Source organism: Podarcis raffonei, chromosome 1, assembly GCF_027172205.1.
Source record: "Podarcis raffonei isolate rPodRaf1 chromosome 1, rPodRaf1.pri, whole genome shotgun sequence".
NCBI lineage: Eukaryota > Metazoa > Chordata > Lepidosauria > Squamata > Lacertidae > Podarcis > Podarcis raffonei.
In genome coordinates this window covers 103,124,970-103,146,536 of record NC_070602.1, presented here as the reverse complement: position 1 = coordinate 103,146,536, position 21,567 = coordinate 103,124,970, and the positions used below count along the sequence as shown (strand labels likewise).

The 21,567-nt window shown below is 42.5% G+C and overlaps 1 protein-coding gene across 3 annotated transcripts in view; it reads right to left on the bottom strand.

Moving 5' to 3' along the window:
• RIF1 (replication timing regulatory factor 1) overlaps positions 1 to 17,875 on the bottom strand; it is a 35,074-nt gene extending 17,199 nt beyond the window's left edge. For 2 of the 3 annotated variants that reach the window (XM_053406530.1, XM_053406539.1), the window contains exons 1-20: positions 17,646 to 17,875; positions 11,378 to 11,456; positions 10,359 to 10,455; positions 9,498 to 9,628; positions 9,319 to 9,413; positions 8,524 to 8,713; positions 7,882 to 7,974; positions 7,650 to 7,788; positions 6,134 to 6,285; positions 5,282 to 5,396; positions 4,621 to 4,791; positions 4,388 to 4,498; positions 4,176 to 4,238; positions 3,640 to 3,740; positions 3,149 to 3,235; positions 1,551 to 1,624; positions 1,144 to 1,324; positions 771 to 878; positions 518 to 667; positions 107 to 206 (exon numbers count right to left, since the gene is read on the bottom strand). In XM_053406530.1, the coding sequence (XP_053262505.1) occupies positions 107 to 206; positions 518 to 667; positions 771 to 878; positions 1,144 to 1,324; positions 1,551 to 1,624; positions 3,149 to 3,235; positions 3,640 to 3,740; positions 4,176 to 4,238; positions 4,388 to 4,498; positions 4,621 to 4,791; positions 5,282 to 5,396; positions 6,134 to 6,285; positions 7,650 to 7,788; positions 7,882 to 7,974; positions 8,524 to 8,713; positions 9,319 to 9,413; positions 9,498 to 9,628; positions 10,359 to 10,455; positions 11,378 to 11,456; positions 17,646 to 17,770 (2,362 nt within the window). In that variant the 5' untranslated portion in view covers positions 17,771 to 17,875. Of the gene's footprint in view, positions 1 to 106; positions 207 to 517; positions 668 to 770; positions 879 to 1,143; positions 1,325 to 1,550; positions 1,625 to 3,148; positions 3,236 to 3,639; positions 3,741 to 4,175; positions 4,239 to 4,387; positions 4,499 to 4,620; positions 4,792 to 5,281; positions 5,397 to 6,133; positions 6,286 to 7,649; positions 7,789 to 7,881; positions 7,975 to 8,523; positions 8,714 to 9,318; positions 9,414 to 9,497; positions 9,629 to 10,358; positions 10,456 to 11,377; positions 11,457 to 17,645 lie in introns of those variants that run through there. The other variant, XM_053406546.1, reaches the window with a different exon arrangement.
• Between the last annotated feature and the right edge of the window lie 3,692 nt (positions 17,876 to 21,567).

Here is a 21,567-nt window from a genome sequence, read left to right as displayed (position 1 = left end):
TGGAGGTGAGGGAAGAGAGAGGAAGTATCAGAAAATCAGGAGAAGGAATGGAATGAACCACTCCCCAATGCAACTTTTAGTTGCAGATTCCACTTATTATCCTTACATCTATTTGATGGTTGGTATTTAGTGCCATAAGGTGCAAAATTGATGCAGTCAACCATAACTGACGTGATGTGAGCGAGGCCATCCAACATGGACTGATTCTGAAAGAAAAGAAATATATTTACCACATCAGTATAGAATGAAAGACAAAGGATAGGATTTTACATAAGCACCAACCATATTTTGTATTAAGAGCAGCCTATACAGCCATACCTCGGGTTACAGATGCTTTGGGTTGTGCACTGCGCCGAACCTGAAGTACCGGAACAGGTTACTTTTGGATTTTGGCGCTCGCACATGTGCAGAACCACTAAATCGCGCATGCGCAGAAGCGCCGAATCGCAACCTGCGTGTGTGCAGACGCGGCGCTGCGGGTTGCGAACTTGTCTCCCGCACAGATCACTGTACTTACAATATCTGCTTCATCTTCTAATCCAGATATTATTTTAGCACAGAGTTCTTCACAGCATAGATTATCTTCTGCTGTTGCTACCAGCAAAGCACAACGGGCAAATGCTCTATAGAGCTCTGACCAGGAACGGAGCAACGTTTTCATTGTAGGCTGTAATGAAAGAAAAGAAGCAGAGATCACAGTACTTTCTGGTCTAAGATTACTGCTACGCACACTTCTTTCTTTTTTTAAAAAAAATCCAATAGTTTCTTACCTGTGGAAATTCAGAACATGGGAATATGGTATTCACAGGGAGCAACAATGCACTGTAAAGTGCATTGAAATTATGTTCCAAAGCATCACCTTGATTTACTTCATTTGTCTAAAGGGGAAAAAAACAACAACTGAAGTTTATACACTCAAAGAAACCTGGTATCCTTAGCTTTGTTTTTCTAAAATATTTTTCACTTTTACTCTAGACATGCATCATCATTGAGACACATGGGAATTCTGGTTTTTTGTCTTTTTGTGCCTGACTGGATCCAAGATCATTTTACAGACACTATACTTTTAAAATGCAATTCCAGCAATGTACATTCTTTGCTATTTCCATGTATAGTTATTTAGGTAGAACCAACACACTGTACCTGGTTAATCCACTCAGTTAAGGGGTTAACTATAATACTCCACATTCTCCAGAGATGTTCCTTATTTTCCAGATACTTTGAGCTTTGGTTGACAATTGTGAATACAGACTCACTAAAAGTCAGAGGAGATGTAGGGCCAGACAAAACACACCCTACAAGTGATTCATAGTTCAAGAAAAACCTGATTTAAAAGAAAACAGAAGAAACACTCAGCAATTTCAAATTATTTAGCAACTACATCATTCAACAAAGTTGTAATAACTTTGACTTATAGATTGAGGAGGGAAAGAAAAATATTAGTTACATTTTAAAGCAGAAAATTATGGTAATCAGATCAGCCCAAATGAATTCAGATATTAGGATATATAAATACCAGGGTATAGAAAAGCTTTGCTCTTAGTACCTACCTTTCATCTTGAACATAGCATTTCAACAGATCTTCATGGAAAGAAAGCTGAATTAAAAACAATGCTGGAGTCCCCTGGCAAGGAAAAAAGCCACAGTACTTATTCAACAAGTCTGCTATGTTTGGCAATATTTCAGAAATATATGGCTCTATTCTGTCTTATGTATTCTATCCCGTATAAGCATCAACAACACCTGTTTGCTGGATTAAGCTATAGGGGTCAACAATTATGTTTCAGTTTCAAGGAACAGATCACTGCTAAATGATTCAATCCCAAGATGTGATCTGTGTTCACTGTGCTCATATGCAATTACAAAGTGTGACTGGAAAGTTCGGTGAATGGTCACAGAAATCAGACAGCTAGAAATATTTGAACATACAATCAAGCATCGGAAACCCACAAAATGCTCACAATTGTGTATGGAGATGAAGCTGTAACTCGAAAGACAGTGTATGAGTAGTTTAAGCATTTCTGTGAAGGGCAGCAAACCATCGAAGATGACCCTGTCTGGCAGACCATCAACGAGCAGAACAGCAGCAAATTTCGAGAGAGTTTGTGAGTTCTTGATGTGGGATCAGCGTTCGTCCATCTGAATGATGGCGGAAGAATTGCATATTCTGTGTGACATCATTACTGATGTTACTGAGTTGTCCCACCCTCCATATTCTCCAGATATGGCCCCACCGGATTTCTTTTTCCAAAACTGAAATCTGACTGAAAGCGCACAGATTTTCCAACATTTCACATGTCCAAGTTGCTGTGACGAGGGAACTGAAAGCAGTATGAAAAGAGGACTTCTCCAGAAGTTTCCAACAGTTCTACGAACGTTGTCAATGGTGCGTTGTATCAGAGGGGGCCTACTTTGAAGGCCTGCAAGGCATGTATGTTTGAATATTTCTCGCTGTCCAATTTCTGTGACCATTCACCAAACTTTCCGGTCACACCTTGTATAAGACTTTTGGAAATAAATTTTTCAAAGAAAGAGAGCTAGTGGGGAAAACCTGAAGCCCATAAATGGCTATTAATCAGCTACAACAATCTATTTATGATCTCTGATCTCAGAAATGCTACACTTGATGCTACAATCAGATACACATTCAGCTTATGATTAAGAAACTGGTATATTCAAGGGCCGTGGGTTGTGCTGTGGTCTAAACCACAGAAACTAGGGCTTGCCAATCAGAAGCTCGGTGTTTCGAAATCCTGCAATGGGGTGGGTTTCCATTGCTCTGTCCCAGCTCCTGTCCACCTAGCAGTTCAAAAGCACGTCAAAGTGCAAGTAGATACAGAACCTTGGCAATCTTAGGCTAAAATAGTTAATGCTTTAAACAGGGAGCCCTCCATCCGACTCCTGCCAATATTTTCTGGTATGGTCACTACTCAAAGAAAAGGCGTCAGGCTCCTTATATACTATGCTATAGTATACATAAATACTCAGAAACATTTCTAGCTAAAGCATACACGCGTCTTACTAGTTCTTACTACAGAACAAAGGTCATCTGCCTATTATATATTGTACAAGTGACATGATGGGTAGCATAAGCTTTACATACACACACACACACACACACACACACACACACACACAGCCCACTTACATTCAGAAGATCCATGTCAGCAACCTGATAGGCTGGGGATCCTAGTACTTTTGGAGGCAGTTCTTTGATTGTGATTTCTATCAGGGACTAAAGGAGGAAACGAAACATAGTTATTCATCTAAAATAGTCACATAGCATGAATACTAAACCTTATCTGTAAACATGAGGAAAAAGCCTTCATCTTGTTTCATGAGGTTATGGGGTACAAAGAGGAAATCAAGGATTAACAGAAGCAGTGATCTACAAGACTGGAAAGACCAATTCCAACAATACTTAGCTTGAAAATCCTGTGCCAACTAAGCAGCGAGTGCTGCATTGCACATTAGCTTAATGAGTATCAGCATTGGAAGCAAGCGCTACTCACCAGAGCAAATGCTGACCCAAACAATGTCCAATGGGACCAGTTCAGAGATCATAATCTGTAGATATGCCACCTCTTATCATAATTTAATAGCTATATAAACACTTATAGACTATAATAAACAACTTACCATTGACTTTAACACAGATAGTTCATTTGACACAACAATGTTTTTTAAGGCCTGAAGTAACATAGTGAGTACGTCTGAGCTTTGCCGTTCTCTCTTGCTCCCTAAAAACAAGCGACGCAAAATTAGGCCTTGAATACAATTTGGTCTTGCAAAACCTACAGCATTGCCCACCTTAAAGGACAGAGCTGCATTAATGCTCTTGCTGCAAGTTTTAAACTGAGTTCTGCTTTCAGGTAAATTATTGCTGTTTAGAAATAGTGGCCTGGAATTCACTTTGTTCATGTTAAATGTTCTACCAATTTGTTTAGACACAGCTGTAAGCAGAACTGAAAAACGTATTTGTTTTTCAACTCTATCATTTGTTACTCAGTTTACGTTAGCACCAGTTCCTGGACACTGAGTGTTAGAGCCAGGTTCTTCATGCCTAGAATACTTTTACCTGGATGGTGCACTTACTTGTCCACACTCTTACTTTCCAATAATTCCTCATAAGCTTTTATTATAGTCTACACCAGAACATTAATATATCCACTTACCTGATTCAATTGCCCCTTTCACAAAACGAATCATTGCCTTCCATATAGCACTTAGACTAGTATCTGCAAGACAGAGAATGAATTAAGGGCAAATTAATAACCCAATGAAGAGCTAGATAAATCAAGTTTTGACTACTGCCCATTTAGAAGAATCCTTTCTATCAACTTGCATAGCACGAAGCAATATTCTTAGGGGGAGGAAATAATCTTACCAGAAGCATCTTTTCCAACTGCAATGAAGCCATCCTGAACTGCATTTATGAATGTGCTGGCATGCTTACAGAAGAACGAAGGACTGGTGATTACTGAGTGCTGAAGAGGTTCTAAGTGGGAAGAGAAAGCACAAGTTCTATCATTCTTATCAATTGTCAGAGCAGCTAGCAGCATATACTTGTGTTGTGGTATTATAAGCTGCTTGAACTTTCCAAAAAATGTATAACATTACCTAAACTAAGTGCAATGTTGTTTTCTTTGGAAAACGTCAAAACTTCTGGTCCCATGAAAAAGTGAAGTAGCATTTCGATTCCTAGAAGTTGAATTGATGGAATGGCTGTAACTCCTGTACTAGAATTCAGGCTCATCCTTTGATTTGCGGGGGTTCCATTGGGGAAAGCACCTAAATAAAACCAGTAGTACATTACTTGAACCACAGAAACTTTTGTATACACGAAAAAACACAAAAATGATAAACAAATGGTTTTTGGGGGAGGGGAGATCAAAAGACTTAACCATGGCTTCTATTTCAAAAACAGGCTCAGACTATGCTGCTAATCTCAAAGCTTTACATGTAGTCTGAATATTTGTTTTAGAGAAGTAATTGCAAGAGCTCTTAAAGACTGTAGCCACAGAATCTTATAGTTTAATACACTGGAGATATGATTCAGATGCAACAAATGTGCAAAAAAGACAAATTCTTAAGTATACATACTGAAGAACCTTTCCATATGAGGCTGTACAAAGTGAAATATATCCATTACAACAGGGTAGGTGGTGCTAAGGATAACTCCATGCATATGTAACAACATGATATAAAACCCAGTATTTGAATTTTTAGATTTCAGATTTGTTGCATCTGAATCATAGTCAGAAAGAGATTTCCCTCCTACCTGATTTGTGTGCAGAACCCGATGTTAGTAAACTCTGGTTAATAGCTAACCGTGATGAATTTCCTTGTAGAACGGAATCTAAGCTTAAAGTGCTCTGAATCAATGGCACACAAACCTAAAAGGAAAAAAAAACCATGAGGCACAAACAGAAGCAACTTAACAGGTTGGGGCTAAACTGCCCGAACAAACAACAGACTTCCATGTAGGAATCTACTAAAGTCTTTATCCAGCACATGAATGAAAATAAGGTTTTAATAGACTTCAGCTGTACTTGTAGTTCCATGATTGTAGTAAGTGTGCTTAAGGCTCCATAGTTTCAACAGTAAGAGGCAACAGCGATGCATTTGGGCACTAATATTAAATGCCATCCACAAACTAGTTCAGCCAGCTCAATTGAACTAAAATCAGCATAAATCCAAGTACTCTGGTTTAATGGATTCTGCAGATCAGCTTTAATCACATATTTATTACATTTATATCCCACCTTTTCTCCAAGTAGTTCAAGGTTTACATGGCCATACTTCTTTCTGTTTTAGCCTCACAACCACCCTGTGAGGAAGGTTAGGCTGAGACACAGTAACTGGCCCAAGATCATCCTGTGAACTTCATGACTGAATTGAGAGTTGAACTTTGGTCTCTTAGGTCTTATCTGTTCCTAACAACTACTCAACATATCGTAACTATAAATTCTCCATTATGCAGGTAAGGGTGGTATTCAATACTAGTCCTAATCAGACTAGACCCAATGAAGTTAATGCACAAGTCAAATAAGAGAAAACAAAGCTAAGAACTTTTTGGGAAACCTGCTTTAACTAGTGTTAATATTAGCGTTAATATAAAAGATGAGATTACCTGTTCAAAGTGGGCTGGGAGATGAGGTCCCAACCTCATCAGTAAATACCACCAGACCTCTAGCTTTGTCAGTGCCAGAGCTTCTGTTCTCACGTGAATGGAACTCAGTGGTTGCATTAGCAATTTCAGCCTTTTTGCACTGCATAAGATTTCTTGGGGGAAGAAAATGAAAATAGGTTTTGTTACATGTGATTTAAAGTTAAAATCAGTTTTCAAACTCAAAAGAGGAATTGTGGCTTCAACTTCAGGTGAACTTTTTTTCAAGACCACAACAACTTGATTATTACTTGTTTACTTATTTGTGAAATCAGAGATGCAGAGGTCTGAACCTACTCACCTTTTCCAAAGTATCCAATACCTTTGGAAGTATTTGATGGATTTTTTTAAATTTTTTTTTACTTATAGTCATTTCTGGATCCCTTCATTAAAAATGCAGATGAGTAGATATTTGCCAGCACACTTTTAAACTATACAGTGGTACCTCAAGTTACGAACTTAATTCGTTCCAGAGGTCCGTTTGTAACCCAAAACCATTCTTAACATGAGGCGTGCTTTCACTAATGGCGCCTCCCAATGCTGCCGCACCACCAGCGCTCAACTTCCACTTGCATCCCAGGACAACGTTCGCAACTAGGGGCATCTACTTCCGGGTCAGTGGAGCTCGTAACTCGAGGCACTCGTAAGGAAGACGGTACGTAACACGAGGTTCCACTGTATAATAATTCTGTAACACAGGGCTCCAGCTCATGGGAAAGACAGCAGGAATCTCCCTTTCACATCTTTCCCTAATATTAGGATAGCATTTGTGTGGGTCTGGCACAAGGCTCAAATCATGAAGAGAAACATCTGTAAAAGAGCTGTGGCAGCTCTTGTACCTAAGGAAGTGACTATGTGGCCACTTTTACCATTCCAAACATTCCTAAGAATTTCACATGTATTTGTGTAGCAACTTAATTCAGCTGGGCTGGTAGAGCATAAGACTCTTAATCTTGGGGTCGTAGGTTTGAGCCCCACCTTGGGTAAAAGATCCCTGCATTACAGGGGGTTGAACTAGATGACACTCATGGTCCCTTCCAACTCTATGATTCCATGATTCTAACTCCTGCTTTTATTTATGCATGTGAAGGTAACCTTTGGTCCCTTTTCACCAAAAAAAGCAAAAGTCTACCTGTTGGTGGCACACTGCTGGCTGTGTTTGTTATTGATGCAGCAAGATATGTACAGCATATTCAAAAGGGCCAGACGTCACTCTCACATGCATAGAGACTAACTAGCGACATGATGGGTGCCCCGAGTGCAGCATTTAACAACTCCCCCGCTGTTTTCACTTGCACACACAAGTTGCTATTAAGTTGAAACCGAAATCTCAAGCACCCCATTAGAATTAATTCAACTGCAATCAACAGAACTTGCTCCCAAACAAGAAGTATATCACATGAAGGTGCACAATTATTTTCTTTTTTCTACTTCAGCATGCTAATGAAATAAGTCAAAATTGCTTAGTATTTTAGTCTACCTGGATTTAGAGCAAAGTTATCAATCAGACTCTTCCATGCAATGAAAGCTATTTTCTTTACCATCGGTGACCCACTACGAAATCCTAGTTCTTCTAATTGCAGCAATGAATTGATAAAGCTTCCGCTACGATGAAGTGCCTGGAAGAGTAAAATATTGTTTTATGCAGTTAATGTATCCATATCATCAGCACCTACAGCAGCTGAAACAAGATAAATCAATGCCCAACTTACTTTGCCAAGCAGCTTAACAAACAGAGGCCAAAGTTTCAAAACATATGTTTCATTTTTTGATGCGAATAATTTCTGGAGTTCTGGGATTATTTTCTGCAAGAGTACAAGCAACAACATTTATAAAAACAACCCAACACTAAATTAGTTAGTATGATTCCCCCTTCCATCTCCCCCCCTCTCACCCACACACCGACCCCATTTGATGTGGCAGTGACTAACTATGGAAGAGATTTTGGGGTTGTGGTGGCTATAAAAATGTCAACTGTGCGTGCACCAGTGGTGAAAGAGCAAATTCTGTGCTAGGGATTAATAGAAAAGGGATTGAAAATAAAGTGGAAGGTAGGTCTACTGACAGCTATTAACCAAAACAGCCAATTTTCAGAGGCGCAATGATACTGAATACTTGCTGGAAGGTGTGGGAGTGATGAGGGAGAGGGCTATCACCTTCATGCCCTGAAGATAGTAGTATTTCATATGCAATTATGACATCATAAAATATAATTGCAAGTATATATGCAAAACTAGGAGTAGGGAGTCATATGAAGTGATCATTAGAGTGGACAGGGCCCTTAAACACATATGTGGAATTCTAAAAAAACCAAAAACCCATCCTTTTAAAAATAACATGTTTGCCTTCCTTACCGTAGTCATAAGTTCTTCAGTGACTGCTGCCACCTCCTGCTGCTTCTGAAGTAAAAGTGGCACTCCCATCTCCAATGCAGTAGCACCTCTTAACTGCACTTTATGAGCAGAGTGGACAACCAAAGGGATAATCAGCTTCGCCCACTTTACAGCCTGTTCTTCCATGTGGGATGGAGCCTGTTCTATGAGCCTAAGTTCAGATATATTTGTCAGTATGACCAAGGTTTGTCAGAAATATTGTGTAGTTAACAATGACTGGTCTTCTTCACCAGTGTCTATCACACTGTGTTCTGAGTAACTGGAGAGTGTCTCAAAAGGCTTCTCAAGGAGAAGATCAGTAACAGTAAGAAAAGACAGTCTGGCCACCATTACAAACCTTCCCTGTAGTGCACTGTAATTGGTGCACTCTAAGGTGCACCCTCATTTCACATGAAGGAATATGCAGGTGGCCTGTATGGGGATTGAACCTGCAAACTTGGCATTAGCAGTGGTACGCTCTAAGCAAGTGAGCTAATTCTAGGGTTTCCTAGAAAGTTGGGAAGCAGATGCAGCAGAGAGCAAACCATACAATAGAGAAATACCAACATTTACAATATTGCAACAACAGCAAATGGTATTCACCATCTACAACAATGACTTAATATAATAGCCCTCATGACTTGAGAAATAACCACCAGAGTGCAAGCTGTTTTCTAAGCATGTACCCAGATTTTTTATCTGACCAAGATATTACTGAAGTGTTTTTCTTTCTCACTTCTAACACACTTGCTCAACAATTTAACACCTGATACATACCGTATGATAACATTTAATGCTTCATATTCAACCACCATGGAATGCAAGTCTCCTTTATTCAGCACTGTTTCTAACATACCAATAATATTGGGTACCTGAAACACAAATGAGATGTGGGTGACTGAACATGTTAGTTTAACAAAATGTTATTTGTAGGAGATGGGACAGAGAACACTCACCAGCTTTCCAACAGTTTCAGAAGGAAAGGACTGCTTAGAGATCACCCAAAGTGCTCTAGTGCGAGTGTTTTTGTCCACAGCCTTTATAGCAACACTGTTCACTATTGACAGCAACTCCTGTATTTCTGATTCTGTAGAAAAAGGTAAATGGCATTTTTCAGTGTGGTAAAACATGGGGGAAGCTTGAAAATGATACAATGGTCGTGAATCTGTTTATGCCTAGTATCACAAACTCAGTAGGGAAGGAACTAATGCAGTCCTCACTCATTCTAAGGCACTCTGCTTTTGTGTTCTGAAATAGGACAGACACACATGACGATGATATAAAAGGGGTAACAGATTCTAATATTTGCAGACCCAGAACAGGGCACTGAAGAATGCTGAAACCAGAAGCTGTGTCTTCTTGCTAGACTCAGGTCGCAAAAAACTGGGCCAGAGTTACAGTCATTGAAACTTGTAGCAATGCATTCACATTGTAACATGATATGAATAGTATTACAGTGGTACCTTAGCTAACATACGCTTCAGGTTACATACGCTTCAGGTTACAGACCCCGCTAACCCAGAAATAGTGCTTCAGGTTAAGAACTTTGCTTCAGGATGAGAACAGAAATTGTGCTCCGGCGGCGTGGCAGCAGCAGGAGGCCCTATTAGCTAAAGTGGTGCTTCAGGTTAAGAACAGTTTCAGGTTAAGTACAGACCTCCAGAATGAATTAAGTAATTAACCCGAGGTACCACTGTACAGTACAATACCACATATATTTTATTCTATTGATATTTATGATACTGTTGACAGTCCATCTGCAAAAAGCAGATTTGGATTATTTATTAATTTTTGAAACATAATAAAAAATTGTTTACCACATAGCAAAGCAGCAGTCTTTGAGTTAAACACACAGAATCCTAAGGCTTGCAAGGCTGCACTGCTCAATTCTGAATTTTCCGTAGGAATATATGTCTACAAAAAGAAGGAATAAAGTTTTAACTCGTGTCGACAACACTTATTGACAAATAACTGCAACGGTTCAGAATTTTTAAATTGTGTCAATAAAAAGCAAAACAGCTACTATTTTTGGCTGCTTTAAAAAATATAGTATATGCTACACCCTCAGATACAAAAGCTAGTTTATTGTCTAACTGCTTCTCCATTCTGAGCACCAGAGTCCAGCTACATTAGACTCCAACAGTTTCCCTTCTACCATGAAGGGCCCTATCTCTTGTGCCACCAACCTAACCTGATCCATGTGAACAGCAGCTCCCAAAGCTGATTTTAACATACAGGATCTCAAAATATTAGCATTCCATAATGTCACGTAAAAAGCTGCTCCTTGCCTCTTTCCTTCTCTCTCAAAAACACATGGATATATAGTTTCAGAAGCTGTTTCTAACATGGCTGGTGAGCTGCTGAGGCAACTCCCACTAAATGATAGAGATCTACTTCTGACAAGGGCCTATGAACAAAATCGCCAACAGTTTACCAGGATGGATCTCTTAGCTTTGCTTAAATAGAAGAAAAACAGAAGCAGCTAGTTTCAGCCATGGACAAGGGTTGTGCATGCCTGTCAGCCGACAAACCTCACCACCACCTGCTGCTGCTCTGGAGGTTTTGCCAGGGATGCCCACATGCTACTTCTGTCAACTGCTAGTCCTACCAAGTTTATTGCACATGAAGTGTAAAAAGAAATGTCTATGACAAACCTAGTATGGTAAGGAAAAGTAGTAGTCATTACCACTGGGGAGTAGCAACCACCAGGTTGGAGTGTGGGGGAGAATGTTAATAGCAGAAAGGCAAAGCCAAGGGCTCAGTAGCCTTTATACGTGGAATGGGATACTTATTAAAAAGAGGATTTACTAAAAACCAAACAATTTTAAATACACACCTTAAATATCTTGTAGAGCTGAGGGAAGAGTTTCCCAACTTCAGATGCAAATTCTTTTCCCTCTTCACCAGTCAGGCGACTTAAATGTAGAAAAACACAACAGGTTTTCTGTTACACAGCCCAACATAGTCAAAAAAACACATTTTGGCAATTACCTAAATTAAAAAGCTAAAGGCACATCTTCTGTATATATCATTTTCAAAAGCAACAGGCTGTTGCACAGAGTGAACTATGCTTGGCAAGTAAAGATACTATTGAAAACAACGCAATGTCAAGGGAGTTGGCTATTACTGTTAAATTTTGGCCCAGTAATACTGCAGCACCATAACTGACAAAGCAATTTGTGCTTTTCCCTACCTCCCCATATTAATAGCCACTGCAATGCTCTTTCCAGCATCCCTCCACACTCCAGCACCACCCAAAGAAAGAGAACCCAGGGAAGGGGTATGCAGATAAATGATTGAAGGCTTCTTCAGTTCTTTAAAAAGCATTATAAAAGTAAGGAAATAAAAGTTACAGTGTAATACAACAAATTCTACTCATTTCACTATTGCATGTACATAATCAAATATTTAAAAACAAAAATATAATGTTTAAAACACACAGTGTTTGAAGACTTGATTAACAAAAAACAGTAGGGATACAACTTACATGGATTTTACTTATGCAATCACAGCTTTATGTGCTTGACCCCACAAAATAAAAGGCATGTGAGCAACTGTTGGAAGGGGCCATCTGAGATCTTGTGGGAGCCTCCAAAGCAGAGCCCAGAAATCAAGGTGGAGAGCTTAAGAAGCTCTTTCCTCTTTCCTTCACTTTGCATACTGGGTTCTGGGAAGATCTTGCACAGGCTCTGGAGGGCTTTGAGAGCTCTTACACTCGATCAGAAAGGCAAGACATGGGGACAGTTCCAGGAGGTCATTATAATTATGATTTTTTGCTTTTATACACTACCCCCTGGAACAGTACCTTTGCACAATGCCATTACAGTATTGAGAAAAGCAAGTCTAACCACCAATTAATGTGGTGAATGTCATGTTCATTAACTCCATGGTATGAAGCAAACTTGCGTGGGAGCAAGGAGAAGTTCATTCTGCCATTTGAAAACTACTAATCTTAATCTACAGATTTCTCAACTGTTTCAAAAAACAGAGAAATGTCTTGTCACCGGTGACACAGTCTGGTAGTAAGAGCATTCTCAGAAAAATGCCAATACAACCTTAGGAACACGAGAGGCAAATAAAGGCCGATCACAGCAGCAAATTGACTCACTTTACAAAAACTTGCATAGAGCCAATGCATAGATCTTAAACACAGTGAATGTCACTATGTTACTAAGTACAGCTCCTGCCAACCTAGCAGTTCGAAAGCATGCCAGTGCAAGTAGATAAATACCGTACTTTTCGCTCTATAGGACGCACTTTTCCCCCTTCAAAAATGAAGGGGAAATGTGTGCGCGTCCTATGGAGCAAAGACGCCATAGCCCCGCGACCCTCTCCCAGCTGGAGAGGTGACGCACAGCTATGGAAGGAGCCTCTATAGCCGTGCGTCCTCTCTCCAGCCAGGAGAGCGCGCGGGGGGCTAAAGAAGCCCCCCGCGACCCTCTCCCGGCTGGAGAGGTGACGCGCGGCTATGGCAGGAGCCTCTATAAAGGAGAGAGAGCAAGTGCGAGAGTGAGCGCGCGGGAGAGCGAGGGAAGGCGAAGAGCGCGGGAAGCGCACTTTCCCCTCTTGAGACAGGAGCCTCTATAGCCGCGCATCACCTCTCCAGCCGGGAGAGCGCACGCGGGGCTAAAGAAGCCCCCCGTGACCCTCTCCCGACTGGAGAGGTGACGCGCAGCTATGGCTGGAGCCTCTATAGCCGTGCATCACCTCTCCAGCCGGGAGAGCGCGCGCGGGGCTAAAGAAGCCATAGCCCCGCAATGCTCTCCTGGCTGGAGAGGTGATGCGCGGCTATAGAGGCTCCAGCCATAGCTGCGCGTCACCTCTCCAGTCGGGAGAGGGTCACGGGGGGCAGCAGCCTCTCTGCTGCTCCCTGACCTGCTCTTTGGGGCTGGTGGTGGGCTTCCCCCCGCCAGCCCCAAAGAGCAGGTCGAAAGGAACCTGAAGCCTGGAGAGTGAGAGGGGTCGGTGCACACCGACCCCTCTCGCTCTCCAGGCTTCCAAGGTAGCCGCCTGAACGCACCTTAAACGTCACTTTGTATTAGAGCGTGAAAACAAGAGGGGGAAAATTCTCCCCCTCTCTGTGCAGCGCCTCCTGCCGCTTCGCTGAAGGGGCGCTGGGCAGAGAGGGGGAGAATTTTTTTTCTTGTTTCCCCCCCCTCTAAAACAAGGTGCGTCCTATTGTCCGATGCATCCTATGGTGCAAAAATACGGTAGGTGCTGCTGTGGCGAGAAGGTAAATGTCGTTTCCATGTACTCTGGCTTACGTCACGGTGTTCCATTGCGCCAGAAGCGGTTTAGTCATGCTGGTCACATAACCTGGAAAGCTAGCTGTGGACAAACACCAGCTTCCTTGGCCTGAAAGCGAGATGAGCGCCGCAACCCCATAGTCGCCTATGTGATGGAATTGGCTTCAAGTTGCAAGAAAGAAAATTTCAACTCAACATCAGGAGGAACTTTCTGGTGATAAGAGCTGTTCGACAGTGGAACAGGCTCCCTCAGAAGGTGGTGGACTCTCCTTCATCATATGTTTAAAGCAGAGGGTGGATAGCCATCTGTCATAGATGCTATGGTTGAGATGGAGGCTAGACTAGATGACTCTCGGTGTCTCTTCCATCTCTACAATTCTATGAACTTCTCCCTCAAACAGCAACCTGCACACACACACATTCCTCACCCCCCAGGAATAGATTGTCAAGGGAGTGTAAGGGGAGTAATTCTGCAAACTGTCTTAGCAGGGAATCTATGATCCAAGCCATTGCATTTACAGCCACTGTGAAGATGCAGAGAACTGCAAATAATGCTGACTTGGTGGCTCAGAGGTTGAAAGTGGCACACAAGATATGCTAATCTTGACAAACTAATCAGAAAGCAAGCTTTGTAAATGAAAACAATATATTTAAATTCACTTCTATTGTGCACCTGTTCTTCATGCTCACCCTTTGGCACACAATAGCCAACCTCTTGCATAGATAAGACTTTACTTCCTACTTATCTAAGACTTATAGAGCCAGTGTGGTGTACTGGTTAAGAGAGGTAGACTCATAATCTAGGGAACCGGGTTCGCATCTCCGCTCCTCCACATGCAGCTGCTGGGTGACCTTGGGCTAGTCAAACTTCTCTGAAGTCTCTCAGCCCCACTCACCTCACAGAGTGTTTGTTGTGGGGGAGGAAGGGAAAGGAGAATGTTAGCCGCTCTGAGACTCCTTCCGGTAGTGATAAAGCGGGATATCAAATCCAAACTCCTCTTCTTCTCAGCTAAGATGGTAGGAGGAGGTTTACATGCACAGACTGCATGACATACTAAATGAACTTTTAAAAAATTGTTGTGACTGAGCCAGGTGCCACCTCCCTACCCTATTCATCTATATTGGCTCTATTTCTTAACGTGAAGGAATTAAAAAGCATAATCAATGTTGAACTTACATTAAAACTGGCATATTTGGTTATATTTTGCTTGCCATTCTCATGCATCAGTTTCAAGGGGAGGGTGATGGCTCAGTGATAGAGAGCACAGACTTTGCATGCAAAAGGGCCCCAGTTAAATTCTTTACACCCCCATGGAGTGCTAGAAGACAGCCATGCCTGAAATCCTGAACTGCTGCTACCAGACAGTATAGATCATTGCCAGGATAATGGTACTATAGATGGGGGAGCTAAACCCTAGAAATTAATAGTCATGGGAAAAAGAAAGTGCACCCTCTTTGAATATCAGGACACAGGAGCAATCATTTGTTCCTTAGGTCTAAAAATTGTGTAAATACAACCTCAGATGAACAACAAGGCATGGCATATGGTGTACCATGTCGTAATTCATTTAACAGAAATAAAGCCAAGATGGAGAAATCATATGTGAAAAACTAAGTACACCCTTACTGATTCCATAGGAATTAAGACGCTAAGTAGCAGACAGGGGTTGCTAATCAAAATGCTTTTGCTTAATTGATCACCAGCAAGTGTGCCAACCTCTATACAGTGAGGGGGGAAAGTATTTGATCCCCTGCTAAATTTGCCTGTTTGCCCTCTGACAAAGAAATGTTCAGTCCATAATTTTAATGGTAGGTTTTAGCTGTGAGAGACAGAAAAACAGCAGGAAAAACCCCAGAAAACAAAAGTCAGAGATTGATGTGCAATATAATGAGTAAGAGTTCGATTTTGGTCTCCTCTGACCACAACTCTTTCACCCAGTTCTCCTCTGGGTCATTCAGATGTGTATTGGCAAACTGCAGACGGGCCTGTACATGTGCTTTCTTGAGCAAGAGGACCTTGTGGGCTCTGCAAAATCTCAGTCCTTCATGGCGTAGTGTGTTACCAACTGTTTTCATGGTGACTACGGTTCCAGCTGCCCTGAGGTCATTGACAAGTTCACCCTGTGTACCTCTGGGCTGCTTCATCACCGTTCTCCTGATCATTGCAACTCCATGAGATGAGAACTTGCATGGAGCCCCAGACTGAGGGAGGTTGACAGTTATTTTGTGTTTCTTCTATTTGCGAATTACTGTATTGCACCAACTGTTGTCACCTTCAAACCAAGTTGCTTGGCAACAGTCTTGTAGCCCAGTCCAGCCTTGTGCAGGTCTACAATCTTGTCCCTGACATCCTTAGACAGCTCTTTGGTCTTGGTCATGGTGGCTACTTTGGAATCTGCTGAATTGATTGCTTCTGTCGACAGGTGTCTTTTGTACAGGTACTGTAACAAGCTGGGATTACAGGTAAGACCTCTTCCTTACAGCAGGTACTTCTAATCTCAGCTCGTAACATACAGTGAAGATACCAGGTAGCCTGACATCTGGCTGGTTGATGGGGGATCAAATACTTATTTTACTCATTATAATGCACATCAATCTCTGACTTAAATTATGGACTGAACATTTCTTCCTCAGAGGGCAAACGGGCAAATTTAGCAGGGGATCAAATACTTTTCCCCCTCACTGTATGTAACTGTTTTAATTTTTTGTGTACTGTGTGGATAATAACAATTCTTATTATTTATACCCTGCCCATCTGGCTAGGTTTCCTCAACCACTCTGGGCGGCTCTCAACAGAATATTAAAAATGTGATAACACATCAAACATTTAAAACTTTCGTAAAGCTATGCATTGCAGAACGTATGTATGTTTGTTCTGTCCGATGTTCAAAACTGCCCTTTGGCCTTATATCAAAGGCCTGCAAATAAAAACAGATAACAAAAAACGAATGAATGAATGTTTGAGTTATAAGTGGGTCTCAGGTCAGGAAAAGTTGAACACAGCCAAAGTAGACAACTCTGAGCTAGAGGAATTCATTGTAAGGCAGCTTCCTAGATACCTCAAGTAAACATGAGTAGAATCAAGACTGCACAAAGACTTGATCAATATTTTTTTTAAAGGAAAAACCACTCCCGCTAAGTACAGAAGCACACAGATCTCGTTCTTAGACAACTGACACACACCGGTGCCTATGCAAAGCTCTCACATACTCCTTCCAGAGAAAAAGGAAACGTACTCCCCCCCCTCCCCATAGCAACTCCAAACAGAGAGGTAGAAACCCACATCACACGCCCACTTCGGGAGGGGGCTCCTCTGCCTTGTAACAGTGCAGCAGGCAAACTTCCAACAGGGAAACCCTCTCTCCCCCAAATCTCCCCCCCTCCCCATCACCCAAGCTGAGGAAAGCCTCGCCTATTGATTGACGGCGCGTAATCGCCGGCGCGCCCTTTTCGAAACGCTTAGGTGCGTTCGAAAGTCGTTAAAAGCCCAACCGAAATGGTTCCAAAGCACTTAACATTCACGGCCTCGCAGCTCTTGAGAAGTTTTGTTTGACGAAAAGGGAAGCAGACAGGCGGCAAAAAAAAAAAACCCACCCCCACCGCCCTCGAGAGATGCCTGCCTCCTGTGGGCCAGTGAGCGAAGAGGGTCGGAGCCCTACCTAATAAAAAATAAAAAACCCGCTCTTTACGCAATAAGCATCTCTCATCCCTCATGTGTGTATGTGGTGGTAACAGGTACCGAGGCTAAAGCCTGACTGCGATATAAGACTCACCGCCCCCCCCAGGCTTTTCCCCTCTCAAAGACCCGCCTGCCCGCAAGGCCGCAGGAGGGACCCGCCGCCCTCGCCGGACACTCACTTGGTGAGGGTCAGCAGCGCGTCCGTGAGCGCCGCCGGCGCGGCTGCGGGGTCTTCCAGTGTCTCCAGCAGGGGACGGAGGCTCCCGCTCGGGCAAGGCCCCGTCGTGGAGTCAGCGCCGCTCATGGCGCCGCCGGCAGCCTCTTCCTCGCCAGCTCAAGAGGGGAAAGTGCGCTTCCCGCGCTCTTCGCCTTCTCTCGCTCTCCCGCGCGCGCGCGCTCACTCACTCTCGCGCTCGCTCGCTCTCTCTCCTTTTCTCGCGGGCTAAGATGGCGAAGCGCGGGACTTCTCTGGCCGCGTCACTGTGTTTGTGCGGAAGAAGCGGAAGCTGGCCGCCCAATCACAGGGCGAGGAAGAGGCTCGGAGGAAGCCAGAGCGCCGAGCTAGTCGAGCAGGGCGCCGCGAGGTCGAACCGCCGAGTTCATGCATCGGCCAGCTTCCCTCTGAAATGCATATGCAGACTTTCTCCCCGCTTCTTCCATACTATGGGTTGGGATGTGTTAAAATGGACCGGGTGGTTTCGTTTGCAGGGCCACGCCAGGGCCTTCTCTCTCTCTCTCTCTCTCTCTCTCTCTCTCTCTCTCTCTCTCTCTCTCTCGGAAGAAATGGGTCTGATTATATCCCAAAGGTTGGCAATGGTACCCCCAAATAGTACTTCCTGCAATTTTTGAGCAGAAGGGAGGGGAGGTTCTACAGAAAGAACTTTGGGGGGGGGAGTTTGAGGGTTGGGAGTTGCCCCTCTTGTCATTGCAAAAAAGAAAAAAAGGGAAGATTTACGATACCAGTATGGTGAGATATTGGTAAGGAGAAATGTGCGGTATTGCCCCAATGGAAAAATTAACAAAACAAATGAGAATACAGAAGACTCATTTTATATAAATCGGGTCTGCTCCATTATACCGGTCTCCCCATCCACTTCTGTGAGTGGATGTCGTAGGTTAAAATCTCTTCCCCACCCACAATATTATTTGGTACTATCTGTAATGAACATTTTAAAAGGATTGTCCATTAACAACAAGTATACAATGCATTAATCTCCGGACCCGCCTCTTTGTATCTCACCCTTCATGTTTTTGTGCTGCTGCTTCTGATTATTTTGGTTATCCAAATTGAAATAAATTATTTTTTTATTTAAGAATCACAGAGTTGGTTCTTCTAAGCTTAGGTGCCCTGTGGAGACCACAATGGTCTGACTCAGGCCGTATACATACGGTTGTTTACTTGCCATCCAATACACTTCCATCGCTGATTTGGGAAGCAGTGTGCACACATTACCCACAATATGACTTTAGCCATAATCAATAATCTTGTATCCTGTGTTTATTGTGTGAAATACTATGTTTTAATGTGGTTTCCCCCATACCAGCTCCATTAAGTTCAATGGGACATTCCCACTTCAGTGTGTATAGGATTTAAAGTTAGATTTAGAATTCAAGTGTAGATGTAATATGGATTTAGCTAAGATTAAAGTTCAGTTTAAAACTGAATTCTAGATTTATCCAAGCTTAAAGTGGGTCAGACTTCTGCGCTCCCAAGGGTAACTCAAGTGACCTTTAATTATCTTTAGTACTGTACTCACAAAGGAGCCAAAGGATCTTTCACGCCCTCAAATCACCTCTATTTGTAGTCTTGGGCATTGTACAGCAGCAGAGTCATTTGGTTGGGCTGTATAATGTTTGTTAGGCTAAGCATGCACACTTTTTTTGAAGTAAAGAGAAACATAGTCTTTCTATCAACTAACCTGGATATTAATTTGAGGCAGTATTTTAGAGTACAGTGGTACGCTTCAGGTTACAGATGCTTCAGGTTACAGACTCCGCTAACCCAGAAATAGTACCTCAGGTTAAGAACTTTGCTTCAGGATGAGAACAGAAATCACGCAGCAGCGGCGTGGCAGCAGTGGGAGGCCCCATTAGTTAAAGTGGTGTCTCAGGTTAAGAACAGTTTCAGATTAAGAATGGACCTCCAGAACAAATTAAGTACATAACCAGAGGTACTACTGTATCAGTAAGAAAGCATCAAGACAGAGGGGAGGAGCTAGTTGAGTTAAGCACCTGAGTTTGGTAACCAGCTGCAGAGGCCAGGCAAGCTTAAAAGCAAACCTTACCCCACAAGCCTTAATTAAGTACTTGCATCCACATGATCTTAAAATGTTAAGAAACATTTTAAATAAATAAAAGTTAAACCATGGCCACGTTATAGAAAGGCACAGGTTCATATGATCGCTCTTCGATGAAGTGCTGAGATGTTTGGAAGTTTTCTCTTGTTTTTACTACCATAGGTAATATTAGCTGCGATACACTGAAAAGTTGGGTAGGCATTACATTTTTGAAAGCTTCGGGACCTTTGCATAATTGTGTGTCTGTGGGGATTTTGAACTGCTAGAACATAAATAAGCCCAGCGCTTATTAATACCAGATTGTTTGCAAGGTTGCAGCTGTAACTGCTAGGCTGGCAGAGGCATACAAAATAACCTGTGCCTATTTGTGATCCTAGGCACTGAAATCTGTGAGTAGGGCTGCAGTTCTTTTCCCCTCTATGCAACATCAATCACCAGAGGAACTAGGAATAGAGGGGATTCACTGAGACCACTAGATGGCAGAGATTAGTAGCGTCCATCTATAGATTCCGTTCTTGTATCAGGATGGCAGAGGCTCAAATCACAGGCTACATGAGAATATCCTTGTATTTAATCTCCAGTGGCAGTTCTTTCCAGTGAAAAGCAGCTCAGCAAAAGAGGCAATTTGGACTGGAAAAATGATGTGGGTAGGACCGAGTGTTTAACCTTTTTTCCCATCTGCTTTTCTACGGCAACTCCCCTTCCCAGCTGCTCTTCTCCCTGCCCCTGCCGGGATACAGATGTGCGTTTATTCTTTGATATATTATTGTGCAACTCCATAACTTCTACTTTGCTCATCCCACTAAGTAGCCTTTGTACCACTGATGAAGGAGATTGCTTCTCGCAGTTTTAAGTTCTTGGCAGGAATACAAAAAGTTGCCTTATATGAGGGCTGCCATATTTAAAAAGTGAAAATCTGGACACAAAAGTTGTTGAGCTTTTTTTGGAAATATCAAGAGGGAGAAAATGAAGTTTTTGAGCTATTTTTGAGGAAATTCGCCAAAATCGACACTTCCGACATGGGTTGCTATGTCTGGGAAATTCCAGACACATGGCAGCTACCTCAGACTGACCATGGGCTCATCTAGCTCAGAATCATCAATACTGACAGTTGCCCAAGATTTCAGATGGGTCTTTGTAGACAGATGCCAAGGATTGGCATTATGTGTGTGAAGCATAGGCTACTGTCCAACTGCTGTGTCTCATCAGCACATGGATTTACATGTGTATTCCACAACCTCCCCAAATCAGCTCCACAGCGTTGGGAAAAACCCTAGAACAGATTTTTGTTGCTGTATTGCCAAACTTGAAATGAGCCTTGAAGGATGGCCTTGAAGCGCATCCTTGAGGCATGTCTAAAACTTCTGCTTAGCAATGAGATTTCTTCCCAGCAACTGGTGTCCTTATCAGGGCATGTCTGGAGGAGGAGATATGCAGTGGAATGTGAGGCAGTCAGTGTTGGTCAGTGTGTCTGCCAGAATTTGTGAAAGTCTGATTTGAGGAGGGTGCAGCAGAGAGTTCCATTGCACATGTGTAAATCCTTGCACTGATGGGACACATTAGTTGGATGCTGCCCTTATATATTCTACCACTGAGCTATGACTTTTCAGGTTCCAGAAGACTGGTTTTTAATTATCTATTCTGAGGCCTTTGCTGAGCCCCATCCTTGACTTTCCTTTTGCTGGCCCGTTCACTGACATCACTGACAATTTAATCTGGTTTGATGGTTTCATCTTCCACATAATCTGTGAATATTAGTCTGTAGTCTGAGTTCAGTGGCATTCTACTGATTGTAAAGGAACTT